The following is a 20,346-nucleotide window of genomic DNA, read 5'->3' on the forward strand; positions in this document are numbered from 1 at the left end:
AACTACGAGAATCAACAGATAAATTATTTGACTTAATAAGAGTTCAGCAAGGTTGCCAGATATAGGGTTATTTTATAAAAATCAACAGTATTGCTCTACTTTAGCAACAACAAATATTAGAACAATAGTAAAAAAACATAAATATCTAAGAATTACCCCAAAATACATTAGCCCTTCATAGAGAAAACTTTAAAACTCAATAAAGGACGCAGACAATGACACAGACCAATAGAGAGACATTTCATACTTTTGTGTGGGATGGTTTAATATTTTAAAGATGTCACTTCTCTTCAAGTTAACTTATATATGTAATGCAATTTCTATCAAAATTCCAGTGAACTTAAGTAACTTGATCAACTCAGTCTAAATTTATACGAAAAAAATAAAAAGTCCCTTGAACAACTAAAGTCAACTTTGAAAAAGAGGGAAGAAGATTAACTATTCTATTTAAACAAAGAAAAACAAGCTTAAAAATATCTTCAGGGAGGCTGGGCGCAGTGGCTCACACCTGTAATCCCAGCACTTTGGGAGGCTGAGGCGGGCAGATCACAAGGTCAGGAGATCGAGACCATCCTGGCTAACACGGTGAAGCCTCGTCTCTACTAAAAATACAAACATTTAGCTGGGCAGGTGTGGTGGTGGGTGCCTGTAGTCCCAGCTACTCGGGAGGCTGAGGCAGGAGAATGGTGTGAACCCAGGAGGCGGAGCTTGCAGTGAGCTGAGATGGCGCCACTGCACTCCAGCCTGGGTGACAGAGCGAGACTCCATCTCAAAAAAAAAAAAAAAAAAAAAAGTCTTCAGGGAATAGGAACTACACAAAAGGACCTAGCAGCTCTAGAAAGGACCAAACAACTTCTAGAAATAAAAAAATATAATAAACATTCAATGATAGGTCCAGTATTAGATACTGGTGAATAGGTAGTTGTGAAAAACAGATGAAATTATCTAGCATGCGAATAAAGTGAAGGAATAGAAAATATGTAGGAGTGGCTAAAAGATGTAGAATCTAGTTGGAGTTCAAGCAGGAGAAAGAAGAATGAGCCAAAAGCAATACTTGAGGAGATAATGACTGAGAATTTTCCAGAACTGATGAAAAACATGTGATATTCCAGATTCCCTACAAATGCCAAGGAACATAAACAAAAAGGTTTTTCTTACCTAGATGTATTTAGACTTACTTAGACAAATTTTAATAAGTGGAACATTACCAAGGATAAATGGAAAAAATCTTATATATATTCAGAAGGAGGAAAAAAAGGACAAATTACCTTTGAAGAGTGACTGGTAGATTGACAGCTAAATTTTCATCAGAAAGAATAGAAAACAAAAAACAACTGAATAATTTACTTGATGTATGATAGAAAAAGTTTTGCCAACACGGTATTCTTCACCCAGCAAAATTCAAGAATAAGGGTTGAATGGGCATTTTCATAAAGCAAAAATTTAACCTCAAGTTTTAAAATAAAGAACACCAACACATTATGTGGTTGGGGTAGGCCAATGGAATTCAAGGATCTTAGATCTATATAATCTGGAGGAAAAGTAACAGTAAATTAAATTTAGGCTTAGAAATTTACACATTATGTAAAAGTCACACTAGATTAATACTAAATTAAATTTAGACTTAGAAATTTACACATTATGGTTTCTAAGTTAATCAGTAAATGAAAAAAGAAAGAGAGTATATAACTACAAATGAGTAGAGGTAAAATACAATAAAATACTTACTCAAAATGAAAAGAATGAGAGAAAGAAAACAAAAGGGTTGGGGCACACAGAAAGTACTAAACAAATTAGTAGATATAATCCAAATATGGGGGGAATTGCATGAAATGTAAATGGACTAAATACTCCAGTTAAAAGACATACTATGAAATGAGGGGCAAGGAAGTCCAACTACAGGCTGTTTACAAGTTATATATATAACAATATATAACATTAGGAAACACATATGCATATGTCAGTCATAAGAAGACTTTTAGAAATTATACCATGCAAATTCTAAACAAAATAAACAGACTTTAAGACAAAAACATGACCAGATATAGGGGTCATCACTTCATAATGATAAGAGTTTTAATATGCCATAAGGTAAATACACAATAAGGTAACTATTTTACTTTTATCTAAAGACTTATTCTTTTTTTGTTTGTTTTTTTTTTGAGATGGAGTCTCACTCTGTTGCCCAGACTGGAGTGCCATAGCATGACCTTGGCTGACCACAACCTCTGCCTCCTGGGTTCAAGTGATTCTCTTGCCTCAGCCTCACGAGTAGCTGGGATTACAGGCATGTGCCACCACACCTAGCTAATTTTGTATTTTAGTAGAGACAGGGTTTCACCATGTTGGTCAGGCTGGTCTTGAACTCCTGACCTCAAGTGATCCACCTGCCTCAGCCTCCCAAAGTGCTGGGATTACAGGTGTGAGCCACCACGCCTGGCCTACAGACTTATTCTTCAGAAAAAAGATTTGTAGGAAACAAAAATTGAACAGAACCAGAAGAAAAAACTGGCAAATCTGCCATCATAATGAAAGGTTTTAATACACTTCTCTCAGCACTTGATATAATAAGTAGACTGATTAAAAAATAGTAAGAATATAAGATTTGAAGAACATAGTTAAGAAAAGTAACCTAATGAATATACATATATAGAGAGACACTGTACCCAATGATTGTGAAATATACTCTTTTAACCACAAATTAATATTTTTAAGAATTGGCATATACTAAGCCATAAAGTACATCTCAAAATTTCAAAAGGCATAATCATACAGACTATGTTCTCTAGTCACAATGCAATCAAACTAGAAAACAATAACCAAAAGACAGCTAAGAACTCCTATACCACTAAGAATTAACAAATATATTTCTAACCAACATCTGGGTCAATAAAGAAATAAAAAATAATAATATTTTAGGCCGGGCATGGTGGCTCATGCCTATAATCTCAGCACTTTAGGAGTCCAAGGCAGGCAGATCACCTGAGGTCAGGAGTTCAAGACCAGCCCGGCCAACATGGCGAAACCCCGCCTCTATTAAAAATACAAAATTAGTCAGGCATGGTAGCACATGCCTGTAATCCCAGATACTCGGGAGGCTGAAGCAGGAGAATTGCTTGAACCCGGGAGACGGAGGCTGCAATGAGCCAAGATCACGCCACTGCACTCCAGCCTGGGTGACAGAGCGAGACTCCGTCTCAAAATAAAATAAAATTAAAATTAAAAAATTAAAATAATATTTTAAAGTAAATAATGACAAATATTATATATTATAATGTGAGATTCACCTAAAGCAGTACTTAGAGAGAAATGAATAGCATTAAATGTAGTAATATAGGAAATAATATATGATCATATGTTTTTGGTAAGAATTTCATATGACTAACCACAGAGAAAAGATTGATGAAATAGAATTTACTAAAATTAAAAGCTTTGGTTTATCAAAAAAGCAATCTTAAACACATTATACAGAGAGAGAAGTACAGACCACACAGTGGAAGAAGATATTTACAAGCCACATAATCAAGGACGAATGTCCAGAATGTATTACGAAGAATTCCTAGGAATCAATATAAGAAGATAATTCTATATACAACTAGGCAAGACATGTTAGACACTACACAAAAGAGGAAATTGAAATGGCTAATAAACACATAAAATTATGCTAAACTTCAATCAGGGATATTTGAATTAAAACTTCAGTGTCCACACACACACACATCAGAAATTTAAAATACCAAGTGTTGGTGAGGATGTAAAGCAACAGGGCTCTCATACACAGCTAGTGGGAAAGTAACAGATACAGTCACTTTGAGAAAGTTTGGCATATGTAAAATTGTTAAAGGTATGCATATTCTGTAACCCAGCAATTATACTCCTAAAAATGTACCTAGACAAGATTTTTAACATGTGTATCAGGAGAAATGTGCATGATTCTTCATAGTGGCATTATTTCTAACAATCCAAACTGCAAAAATCCAAATATCCCACAGCACTGGAATGGATTTTTAAATGTAGTATTTTCATGTAACTGAATGCTAAAGAAATATACTTCACTTACACATATTAGCATGGATGGATCTCACAAATGATTGAGCAAAAGAAGCCATATATAATATATACAGTATAATGTCATTTGTTTACATTTAAAATCAGATAAAACTAAACTGTATATTATTTAGGGATACATACAGAGAAAGCAAAAGTATAAAAGAAGTAACTGAAGGGTTTTACAAAAGTCCTAAGTCATTACCTCTATGAGGGATGAAAGAAATTAATAAGTAACAATCTCGTATGGAAGGATTATAAGCCAATGGCAATTTTCTAGTTCCCAATCTGAGCTGTGGTTACACAGATGTTCTCTTTATAGTCATTCTTTAAACTGTACACATCTGACTATCTCTTCTGAATGTATGGTATTTCTCACAATGCACAAATGAACAAAAAAGCAGAGATTCAGACATAAAATTAAAGGGAGGGGGTGGGAGGGGTTTCAGGTAAAGCATACCAGGATTTTGAAAGCAATAGTAATGTTATATTTCTAAAACTGGATGATGGCTTGCAGATATTTGTTGCATTAATTTTCTAAATAGCCTACACATATTTATAACCAGTTGAATCCTTTCGATATGTAATTTTTGAAAGTAGAGAAAAAATGCAGTCAAGAAACATCATAAACAGTAGAAAAGTATTACATCATTACATTATATTATACACAACATTGTGAACCAGGCTGCGAATCTTTATACCACTGTTAACATGAGGAAATGAACTCAGAAGTTTTAATAATTTGACCACACAATGTTTTAGAACATTTCTTATAAACTGCAACTACATGCTTGAGAATGAAATAAGCTCTGGATGAGATCCTTAGGAAAGCAACCCCACTGTGCCCTCCTCTGAGGCTGGAGAGAAGGTGTGACTGGCTGGCGGGATTCAGGTCCCAGGCTATACCTTCCTTGGCACAAGAGGTCCTGGTTCCTGAATGGAGCCCCCCATTTTTCCTCCTAACCTTTATGAACATTTAGAACTAGTAAGCAGCTCACACTCCTCCCTCCACGGCCTGGCAAAAGTCACTGTGCAAAGTGACTTGATCTGCAATCTGAGTAACAGCCCAGTCTGCCAAAATCAGATTAATTTCATTTTATTCTGCCAAAAAAAAAAAAAAAAAAGGACAATTCTCTCACCTCTGTCTTCCAAATTTTGCAGCTTATGTTTCAAGCTAGTACTTTCCATTAGCGATTCTTGATTCACAATCTTAAAAACAAAACAGACCACAAATATATGTCCTTTATGGCAAAGCAGGAAACAGGTGGTGTTATATTACCCCGTCAAAAGGAATAGCCAATGTGTTATGCAAATATGACATTAATTCTGGAAAATCAGATGAATAACCAACAATTAAATAGTACCTTAGATATGTTTTCTTCATCTCCTGGGTGCTCCAAGGAAGAGAGCTTGCTCAGCGAGTGAGGACCTTGAAGCTCTGGGCATTAGAGAGAAGTTTCAAGTGAATACATGCCAAGTAACAAAGCAATAAGAATTCACTATCATTCTAGATATTAAATCTCATCATCAAAAAAAGGGACACAGTTCTAAGTGAAACAAAAATCTACTGACTGTATCTTTCGGGACATGAATTCTTATTAGGTTTGTACATCTGTAGGTAAGATTAACAGCCAGTTACTTCAACTAGATCGGCACCTTAAAGAGCTGCCCATCTGGCCTCAAATAACATGGGCAGGGATTCTTCCACCTCTATCTTGTGATTCTTCTCTCCCTTAGAATCCCCTCCCTTATTGCCTCTTACTCTTTTTTGATGATTTGATATACATATACATGGTGTAATGATGATCACTTTTAAATCAATGAACACATCCATCACTGCCTGTGCTGTAGATCCCAGAACTTGTTCATGTTATGCCTGAAAGTTTATATCCTTCGAGGACCATCTCCTCTTTCCCCCCACCTCCTAGCACCTGGCAACCACTGTTCTACTCTGTTTCTATGGGTTTGACTTTTTTACATTCCGTGTATATGTGAGATTATATAGTATTTGTCCTTTAGTGACTAGCTTATTTCACTTAACATAATGACCTCCAGGTTTATCCATATTGTTGCATATGGCCTGATTTCCTTCTTAAGGCTGAATAGTATTCCATTGTTTATATATACCACATTTTCTATATTCATTCATCCACTGACTGATTTTTAGGCTGATTACACATCCTGGCTATTGTGAATAATGCTGCAATAAACATGGAAGTGCAGATATCTCTTCAAGATGCTGATTTTATCTCCTTTGGATATATACATGGAAGTGGGATTGATGGATTCTATACAATTCTAATTTTTTTGAGAAAACTCCATACTGTTTTCCACAATGGTTGCATCAATTTACATTCCCACCAACAATGTACAATTGTTCCCTTCTCTCCATACCCTTGCCAACACTTGTTATCTCTTGTCTTTTTGACAATAGCTATCTGGACAGGTGTGAGATATCACATTATGGTTTTGATTTGCATTTCTCTAATGATCAGTGATGTTGAGTATATATACCCACATTAGCTACTTGTGCATCTTTTTTGGAAAAATGTCTATCCAGCTTCTTTACCCATTTTTAATTAGGTTATGTGTTTTCTTGCTTTTGAGTTGTGGAAGTTATTTTGAATATTAACCCCTAACCTATTATCAGATATATGATTTGCAAATATTTTCTCCCATTCTTTAGGTTGTCTTTCCATTTGATTGATTGCTTTGTTGTGCACAAGATTTTTAATATGACATAGTCCCAAAAGTTTATTGTGCTATTAGGGTTGTATGCAAAAAATCATTGCTAAGACCAATGTCAAAGAGCTGTTTCCCTATTTTTGTCTAGTAGTTGTACAGTTTTAGATCTTAAAGTCTTAATCTATTTTGAGTTGATTTTTGTATATGGTGAAAGAAAGAAGTCCAATTTCATTGTTTAGTATGTGGATAACCAGTTTTCCCAACACATTTATTGAAGAGGCTTTCCTTTCCACATTGTGTATTCTTGGTGCTCTTTTCAAAGATTAAGTGGCCATATATATGTGTAGGCTTATGTCTGGGCTCATAATGTTACCTTGGCCTTATGTGCCTGTCTCTATGGCAGTACTATACTGTTTTGATTACTATAGTTTTTAAATACACTTTGAAATCAGAAAGTGTGATGCCTCCAGCTGTATTCCTCTTTCTCAACATTGCTTTGGCTATTTAGGGTCTTTTGTGGTTCCATATAAATTTTAGGATAGTTTTTTCTATTTCTGTGAAAAATGCCAGTAGAAATTTGATAGCAATTGAATTGAATCTGTATATTGCTTTGGATAATGAGGACATTTTAACAATATTAATTCTTCCAATCCATGTACATAGGACATTCTTCCATTTATGTCTTCAATTAATTTCATCAATGTCTTATAGTTTTCAGATTATGATCTTTCATCTCCTTGGTTATTTTTGTGTTTTGTAAGCTATTATAAGTGAGATTTTTTCTTTTTACTTTTTTTTGAGATGGAGTCTCACTGTGTCACCCAGGCTGAAGTGCAGTGGCGTGATCTCAGCTCACTGCAACCTGTGCCTCCTGGGTTCAAGCGATTCTCCTGCCTCAGCCTCCCGAGTAGCTGGGACTACAAGGATGTGCCACCACGCTCGGCTAATTTTTTGTATTTTTAGTAGAGATGGGGTTTCACTGTGTTAGCTGGGATGGTCTTGATCTCCTGACCTCATGATCCGCCTGCCTCAGCGTCCCAAAGTGCTGGGATTACAGGCATGAGCCACCATACCTGGCCGAGATTTTCTTGATTTCTTTTTTAGTTTATTGTTAGTGTCTAGAAATGCAACTCATTTTTGTTTTGTTGTCGTTTTGTTGAAACCCGGAAGCAAACTCCACAACTGATTTTTGTATGTTTATTTTGTATCCTGCAATTTTACTGAATTCATTTATTAGTTCTAACAGTTTTTTGGTGAAGCCTTTAGGGTTTGATATATGTAAAATCATGTCATCTTTAAACAAAAACAATTTAACATCTTCCAATTTTGATGTCTTTTATTTCTTTTTCTTGCCTGGATAGAACTGGGTAGGAGTTCCAGTACTATGTTAAACAGAAGTGGCAAGAGTAGGCACCTTTGTCTTATTCCTGATCTTAGAGGAAAAGCTTTCAGCTTTTCACCAGTGAGTGGAATGCTGGCTATAGGCTTGTCATATATTGAGGTACATTCCATATGTACCTAATTTGTTGAGAGTTATTACAAAAGGATGTTAAATTTTGTCAAATGCTTTTTTGCATCTATTGAGATGATTTTAGGAATTTAACCTTCATTCTGTTAATGTGGTTTATCATATTTATTGATTTGTGTATGTGGAGCCTTCCTTGAATCTCAGGGATAAATCCTACTTTATCATGGTGTATAGTCCTTTTAATGTGCTATTTAGTAAGTTTTGTTAGTATTTTTGAGGGTTTTTACATATATGTTCATCAGGGACATTGGTCTGTAATTTTCTTTTCTTGTAGCATTCTTATCTGGCTTTGACAAGAGGGTAAAGGTGGCCTCATAAAATGGGTTTGGAAGTGTTCTCTCCACCTCAGTTTTTCAGAAAAGTTTAAAAAGCACTGGTGTTCATTTTTCTTTAAATACTTGGTAGAGTTCACCAATGAAACCGTCTGGCCCTAGGCTACTCTCTGTTGGGAGGTTTGATTACTGATTTGATCCCTTTACTCATTATGGGTCTCTTCAGCTTTTCTATTTCTTCATATTCAGTCTTGGTAGGTCATGTTTCTAGAAATTCATCCATTTCTTTTAGGTTATCCGATCTGTTGGTGTATAATTTGTTTGTTGTAATTGCTTATGATCCTTTGTAGTTCTGCGGTATCTGTTGTAATGTCTCCTTTTTCATACATAATGTTTTTTTTCTTTTGAGTCCTCTCTCTTTTTCTCTTGGTTAGTCTAGCTAAATGTCTGTCAATTTCACTCTTTCCAAATACAAATTCTTAGTTTCATTGACCATTTCTATTGTCTTTCTAGTATCTATTTCATTTATTTATGCCTTAATATTTGTTATTTTCTTTGTTAAGCTGACTTTCAGTTTAGTTTCTTCTTTTTTCAGTTTCTTAAGGGGTGAAGTTATTTGAGATTTTTCTTTTTTCTTAATGTAGGTATTTATTGCTATAAACTTACCTTTTAACACTGCTCTTGCTGCATCCTGTAAATTTTGGTATGTTTCCATTTTCATTTATCTCAAGATTTTTAAATTTCCCTTTTAATTTTTTTGATCCATTGGTTATTCAGGAGTGTGTTGTTTAATTTCCATGTATTTGTGAATTTTCCAATCTTCCTGCTGTTATTATTTCTAGTTTCATACTGCTGTGATCAGAAAAGACCTCTAAGATTATTTCAGTCTTTCCAAATTTGTTAAGATGTATTTTGTGGCCCAACATACGATCAGTTCTGGAGAATGTCCCATGTGCACTGTGCACTGCAGAAGAGTATGTGTTCCACTGTGAGATAGAATGTTCTGTATATGTTAGTTAGATTCATCTGGTCTACTGTATTATTCAAGTCCACTGTTTTCTTATTGATTTTCTATCTGGATAATCTATGGACTGTTGAAGGTGGGGAAATTAAAGACCTCTGTTATTGCATTGCTATTTCCCTCTTCAGTTCTGTTAATATTTGCTTTATATATTTAGGAGCTGTAATGTTGGGTGCATATATATATTTACAATTGCTATTTCCTGTTGATGAATTAACCCTTTTATCATCATCTAGTCTTTGTCTCATGACAAATTTTGACAGAAAGTCTACTTTGCCTGATGTAGGTGTAGCCACATCCCTGCTCACTTTTGATTGCCATTTGCATGGAATATCTTTTTCCAACCCTTCACTTTCAGTTTATACCTGTCCTTAAGTTAAAGTGAGTCCCCTATAAACAGCATATTGCTGAATCTCATTTTTTTCTATCCATTCAACCACTCTGTGTCTTTCGATTGGAGAATTTAATCCATTTAAAGTAATTATTGGTAGGTAAGAACTTAGTATTGCCATTTTGTTGACTGTTACTTTTTGGTAGTAACTTTATTCCTTTCTTCCCTCTCTTGCTCTCTTCCTTCCTTTTATTCTTTTTTTTTTTTTTTCTTTGTGAGATAGAGTCTCACTCTGTCACCCAGGCTGGAGTGCAGTGGCACAATCTCAGCTCACTGCAACCTCCACCACCCAGTTCAAGCAATTCTCCTCTCAGCCTCCCAAGCAGCTAGGACTACAGGCGCCTGCCACCACACCTGGTTAATTTTTGTATTTTTAGTAGAGATGAGATTTCACCGTATTGGTCAGGCTGGTCTCGAACTCCTGACCTCGGGTGATCCGCCTGCCTCAGCCTCCCAAAGTGTTGGGATTACAGGAGGGAGCCACTGCACCTGACCCCTTTTATTCTTTAATGTTACATTTTCCTCTCTACTTTTTTATTTTCCCTACTTATTTTCTTCCAGTGGCAGCTACACTAACAGATTGTTATTGAAGTACTTACTAAATATCATTGTATGCCTGGCAATGTACTGAACTGCAGAATGATAAACAATACTAATATTGTTATTAACAAACAAAATCATATTCTTAACAAACTTAAAAAAGGAGACAGCTAAAATAAAATACATTGAGGGTTAAGAAAAAGCCTATAGGTTAAGGGTGGGCAAACTCTGGCCCCCAAGCCAAATCCAGTCTGCTACCTCATTTTATAAATAAAGTTTTATGGAAAGACAGCTAGCCCATTGGCTTACATCTTATCCACGGCCAATTTTGTGCAACAACTGCACGGTTGAATAGTTACAACAGAAACCATATGGATCAAGGCCAGCTGTGGTGGCTCACGCCTGTAATCCCAGCACTTTGGGAGGGCAAGGTGGGCAGATCACTTGAGGTCAGGAGTTCCAGAACGGACTGGCCAACGTGGCAAAACTCCATCTCAACTAAAAATACAAAAGTTAGCCGGGTATGGGAGGCTGAGGCAGGAGAATTGCTTGAACCTGGGAGGCAGACGTTGCAGTGAGCTGGGATCACACCATTGCACTCCAGCCTGGGCGACAGAGCAAGACTCCATGTCAAAAAAAAAAAGACAAGAAAAATAAACCATATGGATCAAAAAGCAAAAAATAATTACTATTAGAACCTTACAAAAAATGTTTACCAACCCCTGCTACAGGTCATAATTTGAGATGTCTTGCTTCTTTAAAAAAAGAAGAGACCAGCAATTCTTGGGCACAAGCTCATCTCAAATGGCAAAGCAAAATTAAAACATCATATCCTCTGTTATTTTCTAATAAGAGACATTAAGGTAAAGAACAATGTTATCTTCATATTTTCTCTAATATATATTAAAATGAAAATGTTTTGTTTACTTCAAACTTCCTTTCCCGAATACAAATTTTTTTCTATATAAGTCAACAGAAAATCATGTACCTGTTTTCTGGGCAGAATCTTCAGGAGTCAAAAAAGCAAAACTATCTTGGAAGTTTTTTTCAGAAGTCTTTGGAGATACGGTGTTATTTTGATTGGGTACGTCTTTCTGTGATAGTGACAGAAGCTTAGCCTAAAATGTAGTATCTTTTTTAAGTGTTAACATTCATAACAATTCAAAACAAGTTATCAAAATACTCTAAGACATTTTCAATATTACTTTAAGAAGCTTAAGTATTAGATTTACTCCATTTGAAAATAAATGCTAATTCTATTCAGAATTTCTGTGTGTTTTTAGTTGAGGGGTGGATATTAGCTTAATGACATGGTACTGAATCTGAACTAGATCATTTATTCTTTCAGGAGATACAGAAATGAAAATCTCATTAATCCTTGGAAATCATAAATTCTGTTAGGTAAAAAGAGAGAGGCTGGCATCTGATCCTAGACTCTGGTTTTCACAGTTGAAAAGGATCTTATAGATTCTTAAATTTCCAATTTCCAGTTATCTTTTTTTGTTTAAGATGGAGTCACTCTGCCACCCGGGCTGGAGTGCGGTAGCATGATCTCAACTCACTGCAACCTCCACCTACTGAGTTCAAGCAATTCTCGTGCCTCAGCCTTGTGAGTAGCTGGAATTAAGCATGCGCCACCACGCCCAGCTAATTTTTTTGTATTTTTATTAGAGATGGGGTTTCGCCATGTTGGCCAGACTGGCCTCAAACTCCTGACCTCTGGTGATCTGCCTGCCTCTGCCTCCCAAAGTGATGGGATTACAGGCATGTGCCACCGCACCCAGCCAATTTCCAGTTATCTTCTAATTGCTCTGCATTAAAGTACTGCTCCACTCAATGGACAATAGATTCAAACCCTGACTCTTTAAACTATTTTCAATGTATATATTGAGACAGAAATGTTTTCCTTAGGAACTACATTACTCTTTTTATTAATTTAAAATTACCTTAAAGACATTTTCAAATAATACTTTTATTAAATACATTAATAAAAACCAAAGGGGAAGGAGAATAAAGCAAGCTTATTTCAGAGATTTAGTTAAGAGAGAGACAGAGTGCACGAGACAGAAACAGAGGGAATGTGCCTGTCTAAAGTCCTAGGGTCAAAGTCAAGTGACTACTCATTGAAACATGCCTGCTCTATCTGCCTCTATTGTATTACAGCATGAGAACTGATCTGCCTAATGATCCTAGTGAAAATCCTAAATGATCAATGATTCAATTATATTTCCTTTACTCAGCTTACTAACAAATAAAATATCTAACAATTAGAATTAGTGTAGGGGGACACTAGATTTAAATTTTAATTAGCAGGAAAATTACATTAACTAAATCCTTCCTTCTTGAGGTACTCTGGTTAATTGAGATTTTACTGCAGTAAATAAAATTCTGACTGCATTTTTGCTGAATAGGAAATTTCTCCTTTTGCTTCCATTCAAAGTTTGGTATAAATGCTATTGAGCTTCTCTTTTTCATTTTTCAAAGACACATCTAATAAACAATAGCCACAAAAAAAATGCTAAGATCATAAGATCCCTGAATTGGAAGAACATGAACTCATATTTCAGTAGATAACTCTAAGTGTGGTCTCAAAGTGTGGTCTACATTGGGGCATGAGCAGTATCTGGAAACTTGATGGAAACGCAAATTCTCAAGTGCCATCTATTCAATTCAAAACTCTAGGGACAGGACCCAGCAATCTATGTTTTAGCAAGCCATCCTGGTCACTGTGATGGCCACTAGTGTTTGAGAACCACTGCTGTACATCAGGGGTTGGCAAACTCTAGTCTGTTGCTGTTCTTGAAAACAAAGTTTTATTAGAACACAGCATACCCATGTGTTTCCATTCTGTCTCTGGCTGTTTTCTGGCTACAAAGGCTAAGGTGAGTAGTTGCCACAGAGATTGCATGGTTCAGAAAGCCTAAAGTATTTACTACCTGGCCCTTTACAGAAAAAAATTTGCTGACCTGTGCTGTAAATTATTCTTATACAAGAGAGAAGTATAATTTTGAATACCAGTATTTGTAGAAAATCAGCAATGCCCTCACTGAAAATCAACATAGATTTCTGGCCAGAGGCACAGCTTAAATTTATAGATTTTTGAAACTGTGGCCAGGCGCGGTGGCTCATGCCTATAATCCCAACACTTTGGGAGGCCAAGGCAGGTGGATCACTTGAGGTCAGGAGTTCGAAACCAGCCTGGCCAACATGGCAAAACCCTGTCTCTACTAAAAATACAAACATTAGCTGGGCATGGTGGCAGGTGCCTGTAATCCCAGCTATTCAGGAGGCTGAGGCAGGAGAATCACTTGAACCTGAGAGGTGGTGGTTGCAATGAACTGAGATCACACTGTTGCACTTCAACTTGGACGACAGGGCAAGACTCTATTTCAAAAAAAAAAAAAAAAAAAAAAAAGATTTTGAAGCTGTGGTATTTCTTTGGTGTTTATTTCAAATAAAAGCTGTATTTACTAGAAACTGTTCTTTGGGTCCATTTCTAACTGATAACTCATTATTTCAGGTTGAACTATTCACTGAATAAATACTTACTATGACTCATAGGTTTAACCTACCCCTGTCCTTACAGAGCATGACAGCCCTTCAGGTTGACAGAGGGCAACACATCCCAGGTTGGTGGAAGAAAGATGAAGGTGTGATTAAAACCCTAATCAAACTCTTTCTGCATGAGCAGGCAGGGCACTGTCGATACTCTCAGAATCACAGCACCTGCTCCTTACAAAACACTCAGAACTAGATTATATACTCTGTACTGTACGTATAGCTCATATGACACAAAACAAAAACCAACTGCTGATAGAGGTAATTCAGTGAATAAAAGGCAAAAATTGGCTTTGAATTGGTGCAGACACTGCTGTCTCTACTCTTAACACCTTTGATATAAAACAAGGATAAATGAAGGGAAATGAAGAAACTTTGAGGGTTTATTCAATATTTATATAAACCTGAAGGTATCCTAAGCACTTGCAAAATAAATGTCTAAATAATTAAATCATTAAAAGCATTAGAAAAAACTAAGGGAAGAACTGAACCAACAAGTTTACCTCAAAACATACATTCAAAAGAGTATACATTTGCAGGAAATGGGAATAGCCCAGAATTTTAGCATCATTCATAATAAACATCCTCCAGCAACATTTGGGAACAGTTTAAAAAAAAAAAAAGAAAAAAGAAAAAAAGAAAGACCCTAAATTTTTTTTTTTTTTTTTTTTTCTGAGACAGGGTCTCATTCTGTCACCCAGGCTGGAGTGCAGTGGCATAATCTTGGCTCACTGCAAACCCTACCTCCCAGGCTCAAGCCATCCTCCCACCTCGGCCTCCTGCGTAGCTGGGACTATAAGCACATGCTGCCACACCTGGCTAATTTTTGTATTTTTTGTAAAGACGGGGTTTCATCAGGTTGCCCAGGCTGGTCTCGAACTCCCAAGCTCAACTGATGCACCCACCTTGGCATCCCAAAGTGCTGGGATTACAGGCGTGAGCCAGCACGCCCAGCATAGAAGACCCTAAATACTTACTCAAGAGTCATATTAAACGTTTAGAAGTCCTTGCAATTTCCATTGACAGTGATTCACATATCAGTAAACCAATATTTTGTTATTTTCATACTTCTGAAAGTTGTTTTTGGGGAAATAAATGCCGTTTAACTCGTAGGGCACACAGCAACCCAGATAAAGTGTACTCACTTGGTCTTTCTCATGGTCACTGCCACTACTGGGAGGGAAAACTGTCAAGACTAAATTGAAAGAAAACAAGTACACAACATATACATTAACTCATGAGGCATAAAAATTCACTACTCCCTCTCCCAATATGCTAAGGCTAAAAGCAATTCCCACTTCCTACAGCTTCCTGAAATGTCTACTCTTAAGATCCTTTCTATATTCAACCTTGCTCCTCACCACTCAGTTCCTCACCACTCAGCATGAATTCTCTGCTCCAGACTTTGTCCCAGAATGTCACCCTCGCATCCTTGTTGTGTCCTTGTAGTTTGTTTTGTTTGAGACAGGGTCTCACTCTTTCACCTGAGCTGCAGTGCAGTGACGTGATCACTGCTCACTGCAGCCTTGACCTCCTGGGCTCAGGCAATCCTCCTGCCTCAGCCTCCCAAGTAGCTGGGACCATAGACACACACCATCATGCCCAGCTAATGTTTTAATTTTGTAGAGGTGTGGTCTCACCATATTGACCAGGCTGGTCTCAAACAACCCTCCCACCTCGGCCTCCCAAAGGGCCGGGATTAGAGGCGTGAGCCACCATGCATGCCCTTGTGGTTTTACCTGCCTAATAATGCTTCCCTTTCTCCTCTTCACAATCCTATTCTTTTTTCCAAGGGTTAAATCAAGCCCCACCCACCTCTTCCTTGAAGATTTTCCTGATGATTCCAGCTCATGACAGATTCCTCTTATCTGAATTTCTACTCCATTTATACAAAACTCATCTGTAACAATTGTTGGTTAATTTCATGTTCTTCCGTCTCATGTACACAGTACATTTTGCCTTTCTGGTGTAACTGTAGCAGGGAAAGCTGGCCCCATGATCATATATTTCTTTGGACCCACTCCCATTACATACCAAAAAATAAATATCTGATTTGAAAATCACTATTTGAAAAGTGATTCAAAAGAAGACATGCCAGACTTACTGCTCATACTACTTCTGGTTCTTGTCTTCTTTCTACCAGAATATGATTTCAGGGATTTCCTTTTTTGGTTACTGATCCAAGATAGTTCACTGGTACTTGAATCTTGATCACTCTCAGAGAAGAGATGTTTTCTGTAATCAGACTTTTACAAGCACAGATCATAAATGAGAATTTTAGAGGGGTGTTAGTGCCTCTTACGTATAACTAAACATATTCTACAAAGCTAGAGATAAGAGAAGTACCCTTCTAGGAGACTGGGCTTTCTTATATAATATAAAGGCAAAGAAGTATGGAAAGGAAGCAAAGGATTATTCCATCAGTCAATTCTCAACCAAGTTGCTGTTGTACAGGATGACAAAATCCTTTCTAATAAAACATTTGCAACAGAAGAGATGCTGGATGACTGTTCAAAAGCTGACCAATCTCAATATAGTGCCTAATACTACTTCAAAATACTAAGTCAGATGGCAAAAGAAAGTATGGGAACATTTTTTGCAAAGACAAGCCTCTCTACATTTTAGAAGAACTAAAACCAAACAGGAGGGTCATTTCTTTTTTTTTTTTTTTTTTTTTTTTTTGAGATGGAGTCTCACCCTGTCGCCCAGGCTGGAGTGCAGTGGCAAAATCTGGCTCACCGCAACCTCTGCCTCCTGGGTTCAAGTGATTCTCCTGCCTCAGCCTCCAGAGTAGCTGGGATTACAGGCGCGTGCCACCACCCAGTTAATTTTTTTTTTTTTTTTTTTTTTTTTATTAAAGATGGGGTTTCACTATGTTGGCCAGGCTGGTCTCAAACTCCTGACCTTACATGATCCACCTGCCTCGGCCTCCCAAAGTGCTGGGATTACGGGTGTGAGACACCACACCCAGCCCAGGAGGGTAATTTGTTTAAAACATAAAGCATTTTGAAATTAAGACTGGATTACAAAAGATTAGAGATTTAGGGCAAGTTTAATCTTTCTGGTGGATTATTCAACTGTACTTGGATATTTATATTTTAAAATCTTTTCTGTTTTACATTGTCATAAATGCTGTGATGAATACATGTTTATGCTTGATTTTAATATGGAGTTTTTTTGAGTTCTGTTTGTTGGGTATCTTCAGGGCCCAGTCCTCAAGCCCTCTTGCCTCTCAAGGGCTGCAGCATTCAGCTACTAATAGTTCATTCTCATTTCAGGCCAGGGAGGAGCTAAGTGTCACTCCCAAACATTAGGCTCCTTCAGTCTCTAGATCCCAAATGAAGAAATGAGACAGAGGCCAAACAAGTCATGTATTCCAAGGGAAAGCCAAGTTGAATGAAAAGAGAACACACAGCCAAGTGCGGCCAGGTGCAGTGACTCATGCCTATAATCCCAGCACTTTGGGAGGCCAAGGCGGGTGATCACCTGAGATCAGGAGTTTGAGACCAGCCTGGCTAACATGGCGAAACCCAGTCTCTACTAAAGATACAAAAATTAGCCAGGCATGGTGGCATGCGCCTATAATCCTAGCTACTCAGGAGGTTGAAACAGGAGAATCACTTGAACCCAGAAGGTGGAGGTGGCAGTGAGCCAAGATCGTGCCGTTGCACTCCAGCCTGGGCGACAAGAGCGAAACTCAGTCTCAAAAAAAAAAAAAAAAAGAAAAGAGAATACACAAACATGGAGGCAAAAACAATCTCAAGGAGGGGATGGTGAAAAAAACTGACAGACAGCTGATGAGGCATGGTGGCTCATGCCTGTAATCCCAGAGGTTTGGGAAGCCAAGATGGGAGAATCTCTTAAGGCCAGGAGTTTGAGACCAGCCCGGGCAATGGAGCAAGACTCCATCTCTATAAAAAATGTTAAAATGAGCCAGGCATGGTGGCACCACCTGTAGTTCTTGCTACTCAGGAAGCTGAGGCAGGATGATCACATGAGCTTGGGAGGCTGAGGCCGCAGTGAACTACGACAACAGAACAAGGCCTTGTCTTAAAAAAATTTCTTTTAATTGACAGATGGTTGGCCAAGAGAAAATGGTCTATGAACCAGGAAAGGTGGCTTCCGCCTGTCACTACCCTAGTAGAGACAGGTAAGAACCTGGAGCCCCACTCCCTGTACTCACGGGTGGCTTAGGTTGGTCATTTAAGCGGAGAGTTATTAGGCAACGCTCATCTTCAGCACTCATAAACTCTACCACGTTGGTGGATTCTTCTGCCTGCTCTATACAAATTAAGAGAAAGACATTTACTATAATAACCATACACACGCTGACATACTCACCAGTGCTCTCCATGGGATGCCCCCTCTGGTACCTCTCCATCCTTTGGTAAGAGCTGGTAATTAGGTCCTGCCTCAAACCTCCAATCAGAAATCTATGGGCACTGGCTGGCATGTTGGCTCATGCTTGAAATCCCAGGACTTTGGGAGGCCAAGGTGGGCGGATCACTTGAATCCAGGAGTTTGAGACCAGCCTGGCCAATGTGGCAAAACCCCGTCTCCACTAAAAATAGAAAAAATTAGCTGGGCATGGTGGCACACGCCTGTAGTACCAGCTACTTGGGAATCTGAGGCAGGAGAGTCGCTTGAACCTGGGAGGCAGAGGTTGCAGTGAGCCAAGATCACATCACTGCACTCCAGCCTGGGCAACACAGCAAGACTCCATCTCAAAAAAACAAGAAATCTATGGGCACTTGGGAAAACAGCCTTGGGGTGTAACTCAAAAGAGAAACATGGTCCAGTGCTGGGCCGGCTTTGTGGGTAGACAAGACCCTCCCTACTCCCCATGTCCTGCCTCCTCCAAACCCCATCATTTCTTCTCCTTTGTCATTTCCAGTTGACCGACAAGAGAGACCTTATCAGGCGTAGAAAACAATTCAAGGTGGCCGGGCACGGCGGCTCAAGACTGTAATCCCAGCACTTTGGGAGGCCGAGACAGGCGGATCACAAGGTCACGAGATCGAGACCATCCTGGCTAATACGGTGAAACCCCGTCTCTACTAAAAAAAATACAAAAATCTAGCCGGGCGAGGTGGCAGGCGCCTGTAGTCCCAGCTACTTGGGAGGCTGAGGCAGGAGAATGGCTTAACCCTGGGAGGCGGAGCTTGCAGTGAGCTGAGATCCGGCCACTGCGCTCCAGCCTGGGCGACAGAGCGAGGCTCCGTCTCAAAAAAAAAAAAAAATAGAAAACAATTCAAGGCTATCAGCAGTTCTTCTTCCTCCAGAGGTGCCATGAAACATGCATCACTCATATGACCACAGGTTTCCAGTGACCTCTTCCAACTAAGGTTTCATTGCTTTTACAGGAAACTCAGGGTCAGAATTTCCTTATTTCCCAATATACCTGTTTCTCTTTCGTGGCCACTGGGACTCTCCCTGTCTTCTTTATCAGACTTACTAAAAAGTTCTGAGGAGATTTTCATCTGGTCAGGCAACATCTGAAATGCAAGACAAAAGTCAACTTTGAAATGTAGTCATTTAAAAAAAAAAAATTGAGGAAAACCTAAAGCTTAGAACAAAACATGATCAATCAGAAGTTAGTCAAGTTTACCAGTTTGTCCTCTCCTGAAGGATCATTCCACTGTTTCTGCCTTCTCCAGGTGCCATCTCCCTCCAGGACCAGCTAGGGTAGCCATTCCCCTGCTCTAAGCACTCTTTCCTGGTGTCTTCCCAGCCTCTCCCGTCTCTGGCCCAGGTCTCACCCCGTTGGGTAACGGCTAATCCCTGCTTCTCGCAGGCACTGAGTCTCTCTCAGGATGAGTCTGTAGTGAGTTCCCAACTGTAGGGTCCTCAGGCCAACCTCCTTCCCTAGGGTAGGGGCCTCCTATTCTAGCAACTGCAGCTTTATCACAGGAAAATCCTCATTCTCCCCTCAAAACGTATTATTCATTTTGTGAAATATGGAAATACATATGGTTGTGATGTTTTTGTGAGTAAAGGCAAACTTCTTGTCAGAACATACGTAATTTGATGGAGGAAGTGTTTTTTTAATCAAGTGACTGATTTCCCCTTTATTTCTCATCCTCATCCTCAACCATGAAATGGAGTTTTTGTAAAAAGACCATGTCATTAAAATAGGGTGAGTTTTTGGAAACTATTCTAAGAGCACTTTGCTACATATAAACACTTTCATATACAACTCAAACCAAAAGGAAGCTGGCCCAAGACTTCTCCCTCAGGTCTCTGAGCTCTTCATTCAACTCTCTGTGGGCCGTTACCACAGTATTTTTTGCCTTTTGTCACAAAT

General features: G+C 38.3%; 1 protein-coding gene across 1 annotated transcript in view; it reads right to left on the minus strand.

Moving 5' to 3' along the window:
• Window positions 1–20,346, minus strand: part of SYCP2L (synaptonemal complex protein 2 like) — an 82,675-nt gene that overhangs the window by 23,703 nt on the left and 38,626 nt on the right. The window contains exons 16-22 of the mRNA XM_017891117.1: window positions 19,444–19,537; window positions 18,226–18,323; window positions 16,147–16,288; window positions 15,188–15,237; window positions 11,473–11,602; window positions 5,412–5,485; window positions 5,187–5,256 (exon numbers count right to left, since the gene is read on the minus strand). Of these exons, the coding sequence (XP_017746606.1) occupies window positions 5,187–5,256; window positions 5,412–5,485; window positions 11,473–11,602; window positions 15,188–15,237; window positions 16,147–16,288; window positions 18,226–18,323; window positions 19,444–19,537 (658 nt within the window). The remainder of the gene's footprint in view (window positions 1–5,186; window positions 5,257–5,411; window positions 5,486–11,472; window positions 11,603–15,187; window positions 15,238–16,146; window positions 16,289–18,225; window positions 18,324–19,443; window positions 19,538–20,346) is intronic.

This window comes from Rhinopithecus bieti, unplaced genomic scaffold, assembly GCF_001698545.2.
Source record: "Rhinopithecus bieti isolate Rb0 unplaced genomic scaffold, ASM169854v2 scaffold_19939, whole genome shotgun sequence".
Classification (NCBI taxonomy): domain Eukaryota; kingdom Metazoa; phylum Chordata; class Mammalia; order Primates; family Cercopithecidae; genus Rhinopithecus; species Rhinopithecus bieti.